Raw genomic sequence first — 14,421 nt, 5'->3', positions numbered from 1 at the left:
TGGGAGGGGTCCGGTGGCAGGCAGACCCTCGGGAACGTGTCACGAGCCCCGATTCCTGGGCCCTGTTTCTCTGAGGTCCCCCCAGGGGAGCCACTGTGAGCGAGTGTAGGGCGCAGTCTCTCCGGACACCAGCCGTCGGAGACCCACTGCGGGTGTCGCGCTGGGCCCAGCACCCGGCACCCGCTCAGTGGCCGTTTGCGGAACTCCAGGCAGCTGCCCTGAGGGCCCCGCTGCTGCAGCCAGCCCGGGCGGGCGAGACTGCGAGCTCTTTCCAGCCTGGTGCGAGGGGCGGGGAGGGCAGCAGCCGTCCAAGGGCCCAGCCCCCTCCTCTGAGAGGCGGTGACCGGGGTGCGGCACCTGTGCCCAGGTGCGGCCAATCTGCAGCCCACCAGGCGGCTGTGGGGGCCCAGCCACCCCCCTGCGGCTGCCGGCCCCGGCCCGCCCCGCTCCGGAATGCCGGCCCGTCCGAGGTGCGGGCTCTGGAATGCGGGCCGGGCGGAATGCTGACACTTCCCGCCGGCCCCTGGACGGGCGATAAGGAGGGGAAAGGTCGGCGAGGAGACTTGGCCCCTTCCTGGTGGGGCGGGTCAGCCCAGGCGCAGCCAATGACCCCGAGGACTGCTCGGGCCACCCAATCGGAGCCGGAGCCGGGAGGGCCAGGCTCGCTGAGAACGTGCGCCTTCCTGTCCCCGTTCTGTGCGGCACTTTGGGGACCCTAGGAGGGGACCCCGGGGAGCCTCTCTCCCTTCCTCGGCAGCGGCAGCGTCGGCCCCCTGGCAGGGTAAGTTCCAGACCCCTGGGCTGGGTCTGCCCCTGGAGGGGCTGTGCCCACACCGGGGCCCCAAGCCCCACGCTGGGTCACCTATCAGGACTGGTGGGCTGCACCCCAAAACTGGGCTGGCTGGGGAGCAGTGGTGTCCCCACTCCTGAGACAGGGGCTGAGAACCCGCCAGGTGGGGCTGGATGTCCTCAAGGTGGCAGCTGTGCGGTGGGGCGGTGCTGCCCGTGGGTCGTATGGAGCAAGTGGTGTCGTGCTGGGTCAGTGCGCTGTCCACACACGGTCAGCAGAGGCCGCCCAGCAGCCCTGCAGAGGGGCAGGAGCCCTGGGCCCCAGGCCAGCTGGGTCCTGGCTTCCCCTCTCCCTGGAGGTCTGCACTGCAGGGAGGGGTCTCTGCTGCTCCTCCTCCTTCCCTGCCCCCACCCAGGGCCCCCCCCCTCGCCAAAGTCCCAGAAGCCCTGGGAACCGCCCCTCCTTCCCTGGGGGTGGGCCTGAGAGTGGGTTTTGAGCAGGGTGGGGGCCTGACCCGGAGGGGGTGAAGGAGAGGCAGGCTGCAAGAGCTGGCTGGGGGAGGGAGAGGGGGCAGCTCCATGGCCCCAGGTGGAGCCGCACCTGTCTGAGCCTCAGTCTCCCCACGGGCACAGGGAGCCTGCGGATGTTCCTCTCTGCCCACAGGGCGCTGGGACCCACTCCCCGCGGGCGCAGCCCAAGGCAGAGCGTTGTGTGCAGGACTCCCCTTACCGCCCAGTCCTGTATTTGTAGCGGACAGGCCCGCGGGCGGTCACGGCCCGCCCAGGCTGTGAGCTCCCCTGACGAGCTTTGCAGCCCAGGTCCTCGCCGCCTCGGCCACTGGGGGCTCTTTCAGTGGCTCCTCGTCCCTCGATGCCCGGTCACTGCGGGACCTCACTTGTCCTCCGTTCATTCACTCACCCGCTCCCTCTCACTCCTCGCCTTCCTGGCACGGCCCGTGGGGCTGGTTCTGGGTGGGTTCTGGCCGGTCCTGGAGCCCGTCCGGGGCCCAGAGTCCTGATCTGGGCGCCGGGAGAACGGTCTCAGGGCCCGAGGCCCCTTTGTGCTGAGGGTGCACCCACTGCTCCCCGGGGTCTTCCGCTTCAGGGCCTCTCGGCCGGCAGAGCCTGGACACAGAAGTGTAAGCGCGCCGACCTGGGCCCGTGCGCGTGTCCGTACGTGTGAAGTACGCTCGATCACGTCCACACACGCGTGTCTGCAAGTTAGTGTGCTGGGTTGGCCAAAAAAGTCCGTTCGGTTTTTTCCACAAAACAAACGACACGTTTGTCATTTTCACCGATAGCTTTATTGATCTGGATGTTTTGAGCCTGTCGGCGATCTGCCGCTCACGGCTTCTCGTGGGGAGAGGCGGGGGGGCTGCTGAGCACTTTCCAGCGCAGAGTACAGCCCCGCGGCAAAGAACTGTTTGGCCAAGATGTCAGCAGCACCAAGGAACTCCACAAACCACTTTTGACACATTCAATAAATCTCAGCACCTTCTCCACGCCCTGCACAAGTCTTTTCTTGGGCTTCAGCTGCGTTTTTACCTCTCTTGAGATAATGAAGCATAACGCGCCGAAAATGTTGCGTGTTTTCTTCCATTTTTAATATTAAAATGGCTGCACAAAAATGCACGCATTTTGATAAGGTGGTTTTTAAACGCAGGCCCACGGGACAGCCGTCACAAAACGATCTAACAAGATCGTTGAGGGTGAAGTTAAGGACACTCTCTGAGTGCGGCCAGCAGCACCGCACGGGAAAAACGTGAGGGACTTTTTGGCCAGCCCGGTGGAGGTGCACCTGCCCTGTGAATATACGTAAACATGTCTGTACGTGTCCTGGCCCGTGTATGCACATGCTGCATGCATGCATGTTGCTAGTATGGGTCTCTACTCGTCACCCATGCACCTGTGTGAAGTGAGCCGTGAGTTCACGCTGCTGTCTCCGACCTCACCCCTCAGCTCGGCGGGTGGGGGGGCCCTCCTGCCTCTCCCCTCGGTTTCCTGCGCCGCTCCCCGTTCCAACAGCCAGGCCGCCCTCCCTCCTCGCCCACCGGTTCACGTCCGGCCGCCCCGTCCGGGCACAGCAGCGAGGACTCGGGACCGGGCCCCCTCGGGGAGCCGCTCCGTCCGCTGCAGCCCAGTGCACACCTGCGGCCAGTCGTCTTCCGTCCCCGACCCACCCCCCACGGCCGGGGCTGCCCGGGGCAGCCCGCCCCCTCCAGGAAGGCTGCTGTGTGGGTTCGTCCAGCCGCTCCCTGTCTCGTCGCCCGCTGTGTCCACCCCCCGGGTCCCCCGCTCCCTGAAGGTGTTCTCATTTGCATACATGCTGGGTGCTGCCCAGCCCAGTGTCTGTTAATGAGAGCTAGTGTCGGGTGCCCACCCCCCCCCACACAGCATCAGGCAGAAGCGCCGCCCGTCCGACAGGGTCGTCCCCTGAGGGGCCAGCCCAGGGCAGGGGTCCTAACCTGAGAGCTGGAGAGGGGGCTGACATGCGGTCACCGGGTTGCTCACCTCTCCCTACTTCCCGTGTCGCCAACCTTCCCCTGCCGGCTCCTCGCGCTGCGGGGCGTGGCGGGAGCGTGGATTACCTGACACCCAGGCTGTTTCCAAGGCGCTGCTGCTGCTGTAGGAGTGTCCACACCCTGCCGCCCTGCCGCCCTGCCGCCCGCAGAGTGACTTCCCGGAGGCGGGGCGGCCGGTCAAAGGGTGGATGCACATGAGGTTCGATGGCCGCCGGCTGGCAGCTGCCCTCGGTCCAGCCCGGGCACGGCTTCTCCGCCGCCCCCAGAGGTGTGCTGACGTGCCCCGTGCAGCCAGACGGGTTGGGCACAGGGTCTTGGGGTCACTCTGCGCCTCTGGATGGGGGGTCGAGCATCACTGCAGACACTTTAATAAGCCCACAGACGGGGGGCAGCGCCCACGCCGGCCCTCACAGCTTTCCCTCCCAGCCCCTGGTCTTCCCTCCTGGCGTGGCCTCGGGGTCGCCTGCGCGAAGGCGGGTCTACCTGAGCACGGCTGCTGGCAGGGGGCCGGCCCAGCCGGGCTCTGACCCGGGACCAGCGGGGGTCTTGTTCGTTAAAAATTAAAAGTAAGAGAACCGAGAAGAACACCAGACAAATCCCAAGTGCGGTGCCCTGCACCAGACGCCCGGCCAGGCCCCACCCGCTCGCTTCCCGAGGCCCGGAGTTCTGGGGACGGGGCGCCCGGGGCCCGCATGGAGCGGGGCCGGCAGGTGTGGGGCGGGGCGAGGCTGCCAGCCCCGGCCCTGCCCCTCTGGATAACAGGGTAACGATGTCTCTCCTGGGTGGGACCCCAGATCCACGCCGGGGTGCTGGGCCCAGGAGCTGCCGCGGCTCAGAGTCGATGCTCTTCCTCCCGGTCACCCCTGCCGCGTGCCGCGTGCGGTCAGTGTGGGCGTGCGAGATGCAGGGACTTGGGGAGGCTGTGCGGGGGGCGGGAGGGGGAGGACGTGCCCACCCCGCAGTGGGTGCTCCGGCTGCATTCCCCCCGCCCCCGCAGCGTGACCTGTGAGGCCCACAGCTGGGCGGCTGGTGTGGGAAGGGTGCAGGTGTGGATCTGCACGTCGGTCTGGCGGGGTTGCTGCTCAGGGTCATCGAGGAGCCTGTGACCCTGGGCCCCGTCCCCAGAGAGCAGAGTGCCGTGGCCAGGTCCCACCCAGCCGGTTGCACCAGACGAGGCCAGGAGGGACCCTGGGGTCCACTGTCCGCTGCATGATCCCCTCCAAGCAAGCTGCTCCCTCCCTGGAGAGCCGGGAAGAGAGGGTGGGACCGGACCCCGGGCGGCAGGAGAAGGGTGGGCGTGGCGCGTGACTTTGCCTGATCAGAGGCACGTGTTGCCCGGGACCCTTCCCTTCTGCAGGTTCTGAGGTGCTTGGCTGGGCTGCTGCCCCCCTTGCGGGTGCTTCTGTTTGTTAGTCATTCAACAAACGTGTCAAGGTGCCGAGCACCCCGTCCATGGCCTTGAGGGTGCTCTCACTTTCACCAGTGGGCAGCCTGGATAGAGGCCCCAGTCACGGCACGGTGTGATCAGGGCCCTGGGGGTGGGGAGGGCTGGCTTGTCCTCCGTCAGCAAAGGCTGTGGAAGGAGGTGACAGGTGGGGAGACCTGCGGGGGGTAGGCAGGAGCTGAGGTCAGTGCCCGGGGGAGGTCACCAGGAAGGAGGTTGTGCACAAGCCAGATCGTGGGGGACACGTGGAGTCCGGAGCCCAAGCACCCCCACCATGGCATTGGGCGGGGGCCCAGGTGCCAGCAGGTGGGGGAAAGCGAAGGACCCAGAGCCAGTGGCAGAGGGGCCGGCTCCCGAGTTTGAGTTTCGGGGAATGAATGGCGGGAGGGCTGGGCCGTCCAGCCCCAGCGAGGGGAGCGCCCAGGGTGCAGGCCCAGCCCTCCTCCCCGAGGTGGCACCCCGGGTCGTCAGTGTGGACGTGGGTGGCTCTGGAAGGCCCACCCGGCCGCTGGCCCTGGAGAGGTGTGGCAGTCTGGGGACGGGAGGAGGGCAGGGCCAGCTGGGCACGGTGTCACCTGGGAGGCCGGTGGGCGAGGCTGGGGAAGTGACCCTTGCCCTGAGCAGCAGGGCGGGTGCCGGTGGCCCTGACAGGACAGTTTCGGGGAGGGGGTGAGGCGAGGCTGTTGCAGGAGGGGAAGACAGGGACGGGGCTGGGCCTGGGAGCCTGCCAGCAGCGCCCCGAGGACTGACGGCACCCCAGGTCCCGGCACAGCCCTCAGGGACACCGGGGAGCCCTGCGGCAACTCCCTCCAGCCCTCCTGACCCTTGGTTTCCTCGGCGACGGGTCCTGGCGAGGACGGTATTCAGTGTGTGCTTGGTGGGGTTAATGTTTGCACAGGACAAGTTCAGCCCCTCCCCCACTCCGCGGCTGGGCTCCGGAGAGTGTCCAGCATTCCAGCGGCGGGTGGGGGTCCCACACCCTGAGCCAGGCATGTTGGGGTTCCTAGGAGTGAGGTCCAGTGGGATCGGGGTATGCCTGGGTCTCATTATCAGCTGGGGTGGCGTCTCAGGCTCCCAGGGGCAGCGGCAGTTTTGAAACACGTGCCACGTCCCCCACTGTTCGCTCGGTGCACCCCCTCCTGGTCACCCCACGACCAGGCTGGCTACAGCCTGCTGGCTACAGTGTGACAGGTGACAAGGAGGAGGGACCGGCCTGGGCCTTGCCCAGGTGTGGGCCCTGAAAACAGCCTTCAGTGCCTCTCTGACCAGCTTCCGCCCGGTGCCCAAGTGCCTTTCCCCGGGGGGCTCGGGAGGGAGCAGCCCTTCCCCAGAAGCTCTGCCCTGGGCGGGGGTGCAGCCACCCTGAGCGCCCCCCAGTGAAGGAGCCCTCCTGTGCGGACAGGCCCGGGCCCCCCACTGGGCCGCTGAGGCAGCGGTTCCCCGCCAGGAGGGCCGCACCACCCGATGGATGGGGGCCAGAGCCGGACGGGGGCCCAGGCCAGGCGGGGGTGGGCCCAGGCCGTGGGAACTGCTGACCACTTCCTGCAGGCCTCGACCCGGCCCGGGGTGGCCAGGGGTCATCTGGGAAGCCTGCTGGTCCCGACGCCCTTGTTTTGCAAAAAGCAGTATCTGCAGTCACGGGGCCTAGCGCCCGCGCATCCGAGATCCGTGGGGTTTCAGCCGCGAGGGCGAGAGTCACGGATGCGTGGGGCCCTGTCCCAGCCCTTCCCGCGGGGCCGGGCTCCAGGCCAGCGGCTGCTGCCTCTGTCTCCGAGACGCGTCCGCGCTCAGACTCAGTGCGGGGGGCGGGGGGGGGGAGCTCGCCCGGGAAAGGCCTCCCCAGGGGGGTCCCTCGGACCCGGGGGAAGGGCTCAGGAATGTGCTCTGTGGAAGGCGGGGTCGGTGTCCCCGTGTCTTCCTGGGGAACTGCATTAGGCTGGGTCACGTCTGCATGTCACGGTGTGGAACCAGAGACCAGGAAAGACAGGGGAGCTGCGGGGCGTGGGGCCGGGGCAGGGCGAGCCCGTGAGCCCCGAGAGACCTGGGCCGGGCCACCCCCTCACAGCCCCCTGTCCCCACCAAAGGGCCCAGTGACCTGGGGCAGGGGCCCGTCTCTGCCTGAGTCCCCCCGCTCCGTGAGCCTGCAGGGCTGGCTCCCCGTCACCTGTCTCCGGCCCCACCTTCTCTGTTCACGGCGTCGGTTCTGGATAGCACAGGTAACCAGCTAACGCTGCCCCGAGTTCACGGTCACGGCCGTGACTAGCCGGGGAGCGGGCAGCACCGGCTTCCTGGTGTCCGGAGCCAGCTTCAGGCACGGGAGGGTCTGCAGCGGCCTGATCGCGGACGCCCGTCCTGCCCTCCTGGGACGTTCTCGTGACCTTGAACCCTATGCACTCTGACCCCAGTGCGGTGGGGGCACCTGTGCGCAGGCCCCTCCTGCTCTGGCGGGCCATCCTGAGATCCGCCTCCACTAAGCCCACCCCGCTCTCCAGAGCAGGGCCCCCACCCCTGCGTCCGGCACGTCCGGCCCACCGGCCACCGCAGGCTGTGTCTGCCGTCACGCAGCCGTGGCAGGGTTGGGCAGAAACCTGCCCCCGGCCCCCGCCCCCCACAGGCCTGCAGCCCGGCGCCTCACTCACACCCACGGTGGACGGACCCTCAGGGGCGGGGGCCACCCGGGCCTCCCCTCGGCTCCCACTGTCTGCTGCCACCCAGAAGCCGCTGTGGGGGCTCGGCCACTGCCCTGGCGGGGAGCAGGGCCGGCCAGGGGAAGGAGGGCCGGCCAGGCTGTCCCGGCCCCGCCCGCCCCCTCTCCTAAGGCCACAGGACCACGTCAGGGGCAGAGCTGCTGAGCTCGAGGGCCCTTAGGGGTCGCCAAGCCCAGCTCCACCATCGGAAAGGGGGACACCAAGGCCCCGGGAGGGACAGGCCCACCAGAGGGGCACGAGGCCGGGCTGGGCTGGGGTTGAGGGCCGCCTCTCCCATCTCCCGGGTGGGGCTGCGGGCCCACCCCGGGCTGCAGCTTCCAGGAGGGACCGGTGTTTAGAAAGCCCTTGGACCTGGAAGGCGGGGTCCTGGAAGCCCGTGGGGGGCGCGGCGAGGGGGGCAGGGTGCAGCGGCGCTGGGCTCCGCCGGGGAAGCCTGGGGAAGCCCCCACTGGCCGGGGGCCACGGGCGCAGCTGCGCAGACAGAGAAACAGGACGTGGGGCTCGGGCGGTGGGGACAATGGCCAGGACAGGAAATGTGTCCAGACCCTTCTGCGGAGCTGGGGCCTGCCCGGGGCCTCCTCTTCCCACACGGTTTCCAGCAAAACAAGCAGCAGGAGCCAAGCCCGCCGGGTGCTGCACGAGGCGGGTTCCGGAGTGCGGGCTGCAGCCCAGGACCGCCTCACACACGGGGCGGCCAAGGCCAAGGGCAGGCCTGCAGGAAGGAGGCCTCGCGCCCTGGCCCAGCTCCTCCCCGAGGTTCCCCGGGACTCACGGGGCCGCAGGCCAGGCCAGGGCTGTCGGGGGATGTCCAGGCCCGGGGACTGGCCGTCCAGACCCGCTCCTCTCTGCCCGAGCCTGCAGAGCCCCGTGCCCTGGCCCGGGGGAGACCAGGACACGGGCGTCCGGTACCTGCACAGTAACTGAGTTTGGCTGCGTTGCACGCTCTGTGCCTGGCTGGCTGCCGGATGCCCAGGGGCGCTGACTCCTCGTGACAGCTCAGAGCGAGGGCACAGGGTCAGCCCAGCCCCACCTGCGCGTCTTCTGGGCACGCAGACGCCAGGGCCGTGGGACCGGCACAGCAGCACTGGTGTTCACGGTGAACGTGGTGGCCAAGGGCTGGGCTGGCTCCTGCCCCGAGTGCCAGTCATGCTGGAGACGAGGGGACCCAGGGTTTCCCCCCGAGGGGAAGAGCCAGGAGGCCCTGGGTGCAGCAGAGAAGAGCAGGACCTGCCAGCGGGGCCCATCTGCGGACCCCTGGGTGCCCGCCTCTGGTCGGGGACAGTGGGCTGGGCCAGGGGAACAGCCCCCCAGGGGGTCCCCATGGTATGAGGAGGGTGCAGGAAGGTCCCGCCCCCGGTGCTGGGCACGGGGTAGTGCGTCCCTGTAGGAGGGGCAGCGGGGAGCTGGACAGGGCACCCGCCCGCTGGGGCAGGCAGAGGGGAGGGGACATGGGCCGAGGGTGTCTGTGAAGGAGGGTGGGCTGGGCCCGTGTCCCAGAGGGGCTCCTGGGCCTGGTTAAGGGTCCAGGGCCCGAGGCGTGGGCAGCGGGAGGACACTGGGGTGGCCGTGCTTAGGCCTGGAGCTGACCAGAGAAGGGCCAGGCGTGGGGGGGCGGGGACCCGGCCGTGGGCGGGAGTGGCCTGGCCTCCCCCAGAAGTAGCTTCACCTAGAGCGACGGTCCTCAGCCAGGTGGCATTGCCACGCCCCACCGTGGACAGACGTCTGGAGGCATGTCCGGTTGGCACGGCTGGGGAGAGGCCGGGGTGCCCTGGAACCTGCCCACAGCAGCCCCTCCCCAAGACGGCGGGGCCGCAAGGCTGGAAGCGCTGGCCTTTGGGCTTCGGCACCCCTCAGACGGGGCTCCTGCTCCTCTCCCAGCTGTCACTGGCCCTGGGCCTGCCCCACGACCTCGCCGAGCCTCGGTTTTCCCGTCTGGAAAATGGGCACCTTACCTCTTCACCTAGAGGCACCCCCCGGCGGCACCAGGCCGTGCGTGAAGGCCCAGGTCCCCCTCCTTTTCTTTTCTTTCTTTTCTTTTCTTTCTTTTCTTTTCTTTTCTTTCTTTTCTTTTCTTTTCTTTTCTTTTCATCGATTGATTTTTAGAGAGAGAAAGGAAGGGGGGAGAGAAACATCGGTTGGTTATTCCACGCATGTGTGCATTCACCGGTCGCTTCCTGTACGTGCCCTGACTGGGGATGCGCCCCACGACCTTCGTGCGTGGGGACAACGCTGCAGCCAACCGGGCCACCCAGCCAGAGTCACCCCCACCCCCACCCACAGCCATTCTTGATCTCGAGGGCCGGGCGGGGCCCAGAGAGCAGACGGGAGGGAAGAGGGGGGTGCAGGGCCGCGGGCCCACCCCAGCTCAGTTCCTGCCTCTGCTCCGAGCCAGCAGCAGACCCAGCGCGAGCTCCCGGGGAGCAGGGCTGGTGTCCCTGTTCTCACACCCGGGGGTGGGGGGGGCTGAGGCCAGCCGGAGGGGAGGGGAGGGAAGGAGCTCTGGGGGCTGACCCCTGTCGGGCTGACCCCGTAACCTCGTGGAAGGGGACGGCGGGAGAGAGCCGCACCTGCCCCCGTGGGGGTGAGTGCACGCGCACCCCCGGGAGAGAGTGCACCCCGGGGTCCGTGCGTCTCCGGGCCTGCGAGTGTGCCGCCCGTGGAAGAGGAACAGGGCAGGGCCGAGGCTGGCAGGGAGGCCTGGCAGCCGCCTGACTTCCCCAATCCCGGGGGCGAGGCGGGAGCCTGGGCGTGCTCTGGCCTCCTTCCCGCACCTGGGGGCCGGGCAGCGGGCCGGCGGGAGGGCCTGGAGCTGGCCCAGGAAGCGGCTAATGATCAACCGGCTGTGGCTGTCCTCGCTGGGCCTGCCTCTCGCCACCGGCCCCGGGCGCAGGGAGGAAGTGGGGCAGGAAGCAGGGGGCGGCGGCCGCTGCGGAGCCGTCCGTCTGGCTGAGGGCGGCCCTGCCTGCCCCGGCTGGCGGAGACGGCCTTTCGGGGCCAGCCGGGGAGGAGCCGGGAGCAGCGACCTGGCGTCTGCTGTCCTGGGAGCCGCCTCTGAGGAGCGGGCACAGGTACGGGGGTGCCGGGACAGGCGGGTCACCAGGGCCACGCTGGTGGGGAGGGGGTGACGGCGGTGAGGACCGGCCCAAAAGGCACGGCCCGCAGAGCGGGGCCTGGCCACAGCTGGATCGAAGAAGAGTCTCGTGTCCTTCCCTTCCGGGGAGACGTTCCTGACCCTTGGGGAGTCGGGGAGCAGGCCCGAAGTCTGGGGAACCTGGGGGTGTGGGCCCGGGCAGACAGGCCTCCAGGAGCACTGTCTGTGCCACTCGGCAGTGAGGGGGCTGGGGACGATGTCACACCTGACAGAGCACGGTGCCCCCTTGACCTCTGCTGACCCTGCCCCCCCAGGGCTCGGCCAGTGCGTCCCCAGCCGGCAACAAGAGGGTCTGTCTCTGCGGCGGCTCCAGTGCGACCTCTCGCCGGGCTGGCACCCGAGGGGCCCTGCCCAGGGTGACACCGTAGGTGTGGCCCGGCCACTCTGAGGCCACCACCTCGGGGCCAGGGAGGGGCGCCAACCAGGAAGGACACAGACGCAGGCCTCCCACCCCCAGGTCCTGCCCTGGGCCTGTGGCCCGTCAATGCTGCTGAGCCCCGGCTCACAGGGCCCCTCGGGGAGCCTCAGACCCCTGCCCTGTCTGCGGGGACTCCCGACATGGTGCGATTCGAGGGGCTCCTAGACGGGACGGCCAGAGAGCAATGTCGGGGTGCTCACTGCTGGCCCGGCGTGGGACGGCCCCCCAGAGTCCTGTCCCAGGAGCCGCGACCGAGCCTGTGGTCAGCGGCGGGGTAGGGGTCGAGGCAGTGCATCCGGGTCAGGTCCGGAGCTCGAGGGCTGGACGCGGACCCACCTGGACCCAGACCTCGCCTTCCAAGTCCGGCCGAGCCTCTGGCTGGCCACCACCAAGCCCGTGTGGGGGGCGGGGCTGGCCGTGGGTGAGACTGAAGTCCTTCCATTCTGCTCACGAGGACGCCCCGATGCGGGTGAGGCGGACCCTCTCGGTGGCAGGCAGAGTCGAGACGCAGTGTCCTGGAGCCGCCTGGACCGGCCGAGACCGGGCCCGCATGCTGGGCTGACTTCCCTGCCAGCAGTATGACTGACACCCAAGTGTCAGCAGAGCCGCCTCCCTCCCTCCCTCCCTCCACAGGCCCCGGGCGGCGCCGTCCGGCCTCCTCCAGCTCCGGGAGGCCCCGGGCGTCCCTGGGCTCGGGGCCTCGTCAGTCCCGTCTGCCCCCCGCTGTCCCGGGGCCTCCCCCTGAGCCTGCCCTCCTCTCGTTCCGAGGACGCTGGGCACGGGGTGCGGGGCCCAGGCCCCTCCAGGGTGGCCTCATCCTAACTTCGTCTGCCAAGACCTTGTTTCCAAAGGAGGGCACCTTCTGAGGTCCCAGGGGGACAGTGTGTGTTCACCCCGGCACAGGGGGTAACCAGACAACCCTCAAGAGGGGCTTCTGGGGGCACAGGCGAGGTCTGCATGGGCCCTCGACGTGCGCGTCCAGCACGAGCCCCGTGGGAGCTCCGGCCAGGCCCCCAGACCCGCTCCAGGCTGCACTGGTACCACGGCCTCCCTTTCCGTGGGGCCCCCGCTTATTGAGCACCAGCTGCAACCCAGGGGCACCCTTCATTCCGCCCACCAACCTCCTTGCCGGGCGACGTCCTCGTTGTCGACTGAGGCGAGGAGCCGAGAGGGCCGAGGCCGGAGGAAGGACAGTCTCTGCGGGGTGCCCGAGGGTGACCCGGCCAGCCGCCCCTGGGAGTTGGGGACAGCCCCTCTGCCGTCCGAGCCGGCACCCTGCCGGCCCCGCGAGGCCATTTTAGGAACCAGCAGGGGGCGGGGAGGGAACGCTTCCACGGAGATGGCACCCACTTCCTCATCGCTGGACGGCCACTGGGAGTGCCACACTTACAGTTGTCCCCGGCGGCCCCGCCTGCTTGGCGGGCCCCTCGGGGAGCCAGTGGAGGGTCCCCAACACACACACGGAGGGCTGGGCCTGCTCCCCGGGGGGCCGGGAGGACGGCAGGTGTGTGCCCGGGGCAGGTGCAATGGTGCCAGGTGCCCAGCGGTGGGAGACCTGCTCCGTCTCAGGGGTGGGGGGGACGTCCATCCCGGCTCCTGAAGGACGAGGCAGCAGAGAGGGAGGAGGGCGAGGACCCAGGTGGGGACAGGCCTAAGGCCTGGAGACCCCACAAACAGGGGCCGAGCCGGCCAGGGACCCGCAGGCTCTGACGGGACGCCTCGTGGGCCGCAGGGGGTCAAAGGCACGTGCCCTCGGTCCCGGCAATGCCGGCAGGGTGTGCGGTGGGGGAACGTGCCGGAGCCCACGTCTGGGGCCGAAGCCGGGGATGTGCCCACCGTCCCTGTCACCCTGTGCCTGCGTCCCCTGCCTGAGAGGGGGCTCTGCGTGCTCCTGGGTCCCCCAGCTGTGACGAGGCCCCGGACCCAGGAGCAGGTCTACCCTCTGCAGGGGGCCTCTCGCCTCTGGCCCCGGGAGGACGAGGCAGGACCACTGGCTCCCGGAGGGGCTGAGGGCACCCCCGGGTGCGGAGAAGCATTGCTTCTGCCTCAGCCACTTCCACTTCCCTGCCCTCTGTCACCTGCTTCCTTCCACCCCGGGCCTGGTGCCTGGTCCATTTCCTGACAAACAGGACGTGTTGGGAGACCCGGCCAGGGTCCAGGCCGGTGGGAGGCCCCACCGGGAGGGACACAGCCTCAGAGCGGTTGTTCCCGCAACCCCAGGACCCCCGGGGCATCCCAGCTCGCTGAGGCCGTGGGACAGGGGATGATGTAGTCACCTCCGGGGATGAGCATCTCAGGGGTCCTCGTAATGTTCCAGCCCCGCTGGCTGGACATGCAGGGTGCCACGGTGTGAGATGGGGATGTCACGGCTCCTGTCCCCACGTGGCACCTTGCTCACACATTGTCTGGGTGTTCACAGTCATGTCTGGGTGTCAAGGGTGTGGTGGGCTGTGAGCTGTCTCCACGGAGTCTCCAGTGACCCCTGCCTGCCCGGACGACCCCCCCCAGCTGGCCAGGTGGGCGTTGGCCCACCACGCAAACGTTGGCACGTGGCTCCAACAGCCTGTCCCAGGGGGACCAGTGCTGGTCAGAGGGGGGGTGACTGGCCAGCAGACCCATGAAGGCTGGGTGGGGCCCTCCTGGCACAAAGGGGTGGGGCCGGGGGCTCCTCTCCATGTGACCCCAGCTCCAGAGGCAGGGTCCCCGTGGTCCCGGGGCCGGTCTTCCCGGGGAGGTGGTCGCCGCCTGCCCACCATCCCCCTCTCCTCTCCCCACAGAAGGCAGCCCGGCATGCCGCGCCCTGGGCACTGAGGACGTGGTCTGTCACGAAGGACCCAGCGGACGTGGCCACGGAGGAGGAGCCGGCCCCGCCGGGGAGGATGACTGCGGCGGGGCCCTGGGGCGGTGGCGGTGGCCACGAGGTCCGGAGAGAGGCTGCGGGCTCGTCGGCCAGCTGGGAACAGGCGGGACCCGAGGAGGCCCCGGCCGGGGGCGGAGACGGTGAGTGCGGGGAGCGAGGGGCGCCCCTGGTCCTCCCAGCCGGGGAGGCTGGAGCACCGCCTGCCCTGTCGGGCGTCTACGGGAAGAGACCGACTGCCCAGCGAGTCCCCTGCGGCCAGAGGTGACTTTCCAGGGGGCGCGTCAGCAGCGAGCGCACTTCGGAGGAGAGAGGGGGAGGGGCTCGGAGATGCGGAGCAGCTGCCCGGCCGGCCGTGCTGAGCGCGCTGTTCAAACTGCGCCCCCGCCGCCTGCTTAGTTCCGGACGTCACCCCCGGGCGCTCGGGGTGGGCGTCCGTCCCTCGGTCCCCGGCACAGACTGAGGCCCAGAGAGGGGGAGGGCCCGCGGCCTTTCCAGCCCGCTAGCCTCCTCTCTCCCGGAGCCTGTTCGG

General features: G+C 69.4%; 1 protein-coding gene across 3 annotated transcripts in view; it reads left to right on the top strand.

Moving 5' to 3' along the window:
* The first annotated feature begins 627 nt into the window (after positions 1-627).
* The window catches only part of SH3TC1 (SH3 domain and tetratricopeptide repeats 1), a 38,604-nt gene continuing 24,810 nt past the window's right edge, over positions 628-14,421 (top strand). For 2 of the 3 annotated variants that reach the window (XM_045834044.1, XM_045834043.1), the window contains exons 1-2: positions 10,041-10,531; positions 13,810-14,032. In XM_045834044.1, the coding sequence (XP_045690000.1) occupies positions 10,292-10,531; positions 13,810-14,032 (463 nt within the window). In that variant the 5' untranslated portion in view covers positions 10,041-10,291. Of the gene's footprint in view, positions 782-10,040; positions 10,532-13,809; positions 14,033-14,421 lie in introns of those variants that run through there. The other variant, XM_045834046.1, reaches the window with a different exon arrangement.

This window comes from Phyllostomus hastatus, unplaced genomic scaffold (assembly GCF_019186645.2).
Source record: "Phyllostomus hastatus isolate PE091 unplaced genomic scaffold, TTU_PhHast_1.1 phas_contig_196, whole genome shotgun sequence".
Classification (NCBI taxonomy): Eukaryota; Metazoa; Chordata; class Mammalia; order Chiroptera; family Phyllostomidae; genus Phyllostomus; species Phyllostomus hastatus.
This window is presented reverse-complemented; position numbering and strand designations above follow the sequence as displayed.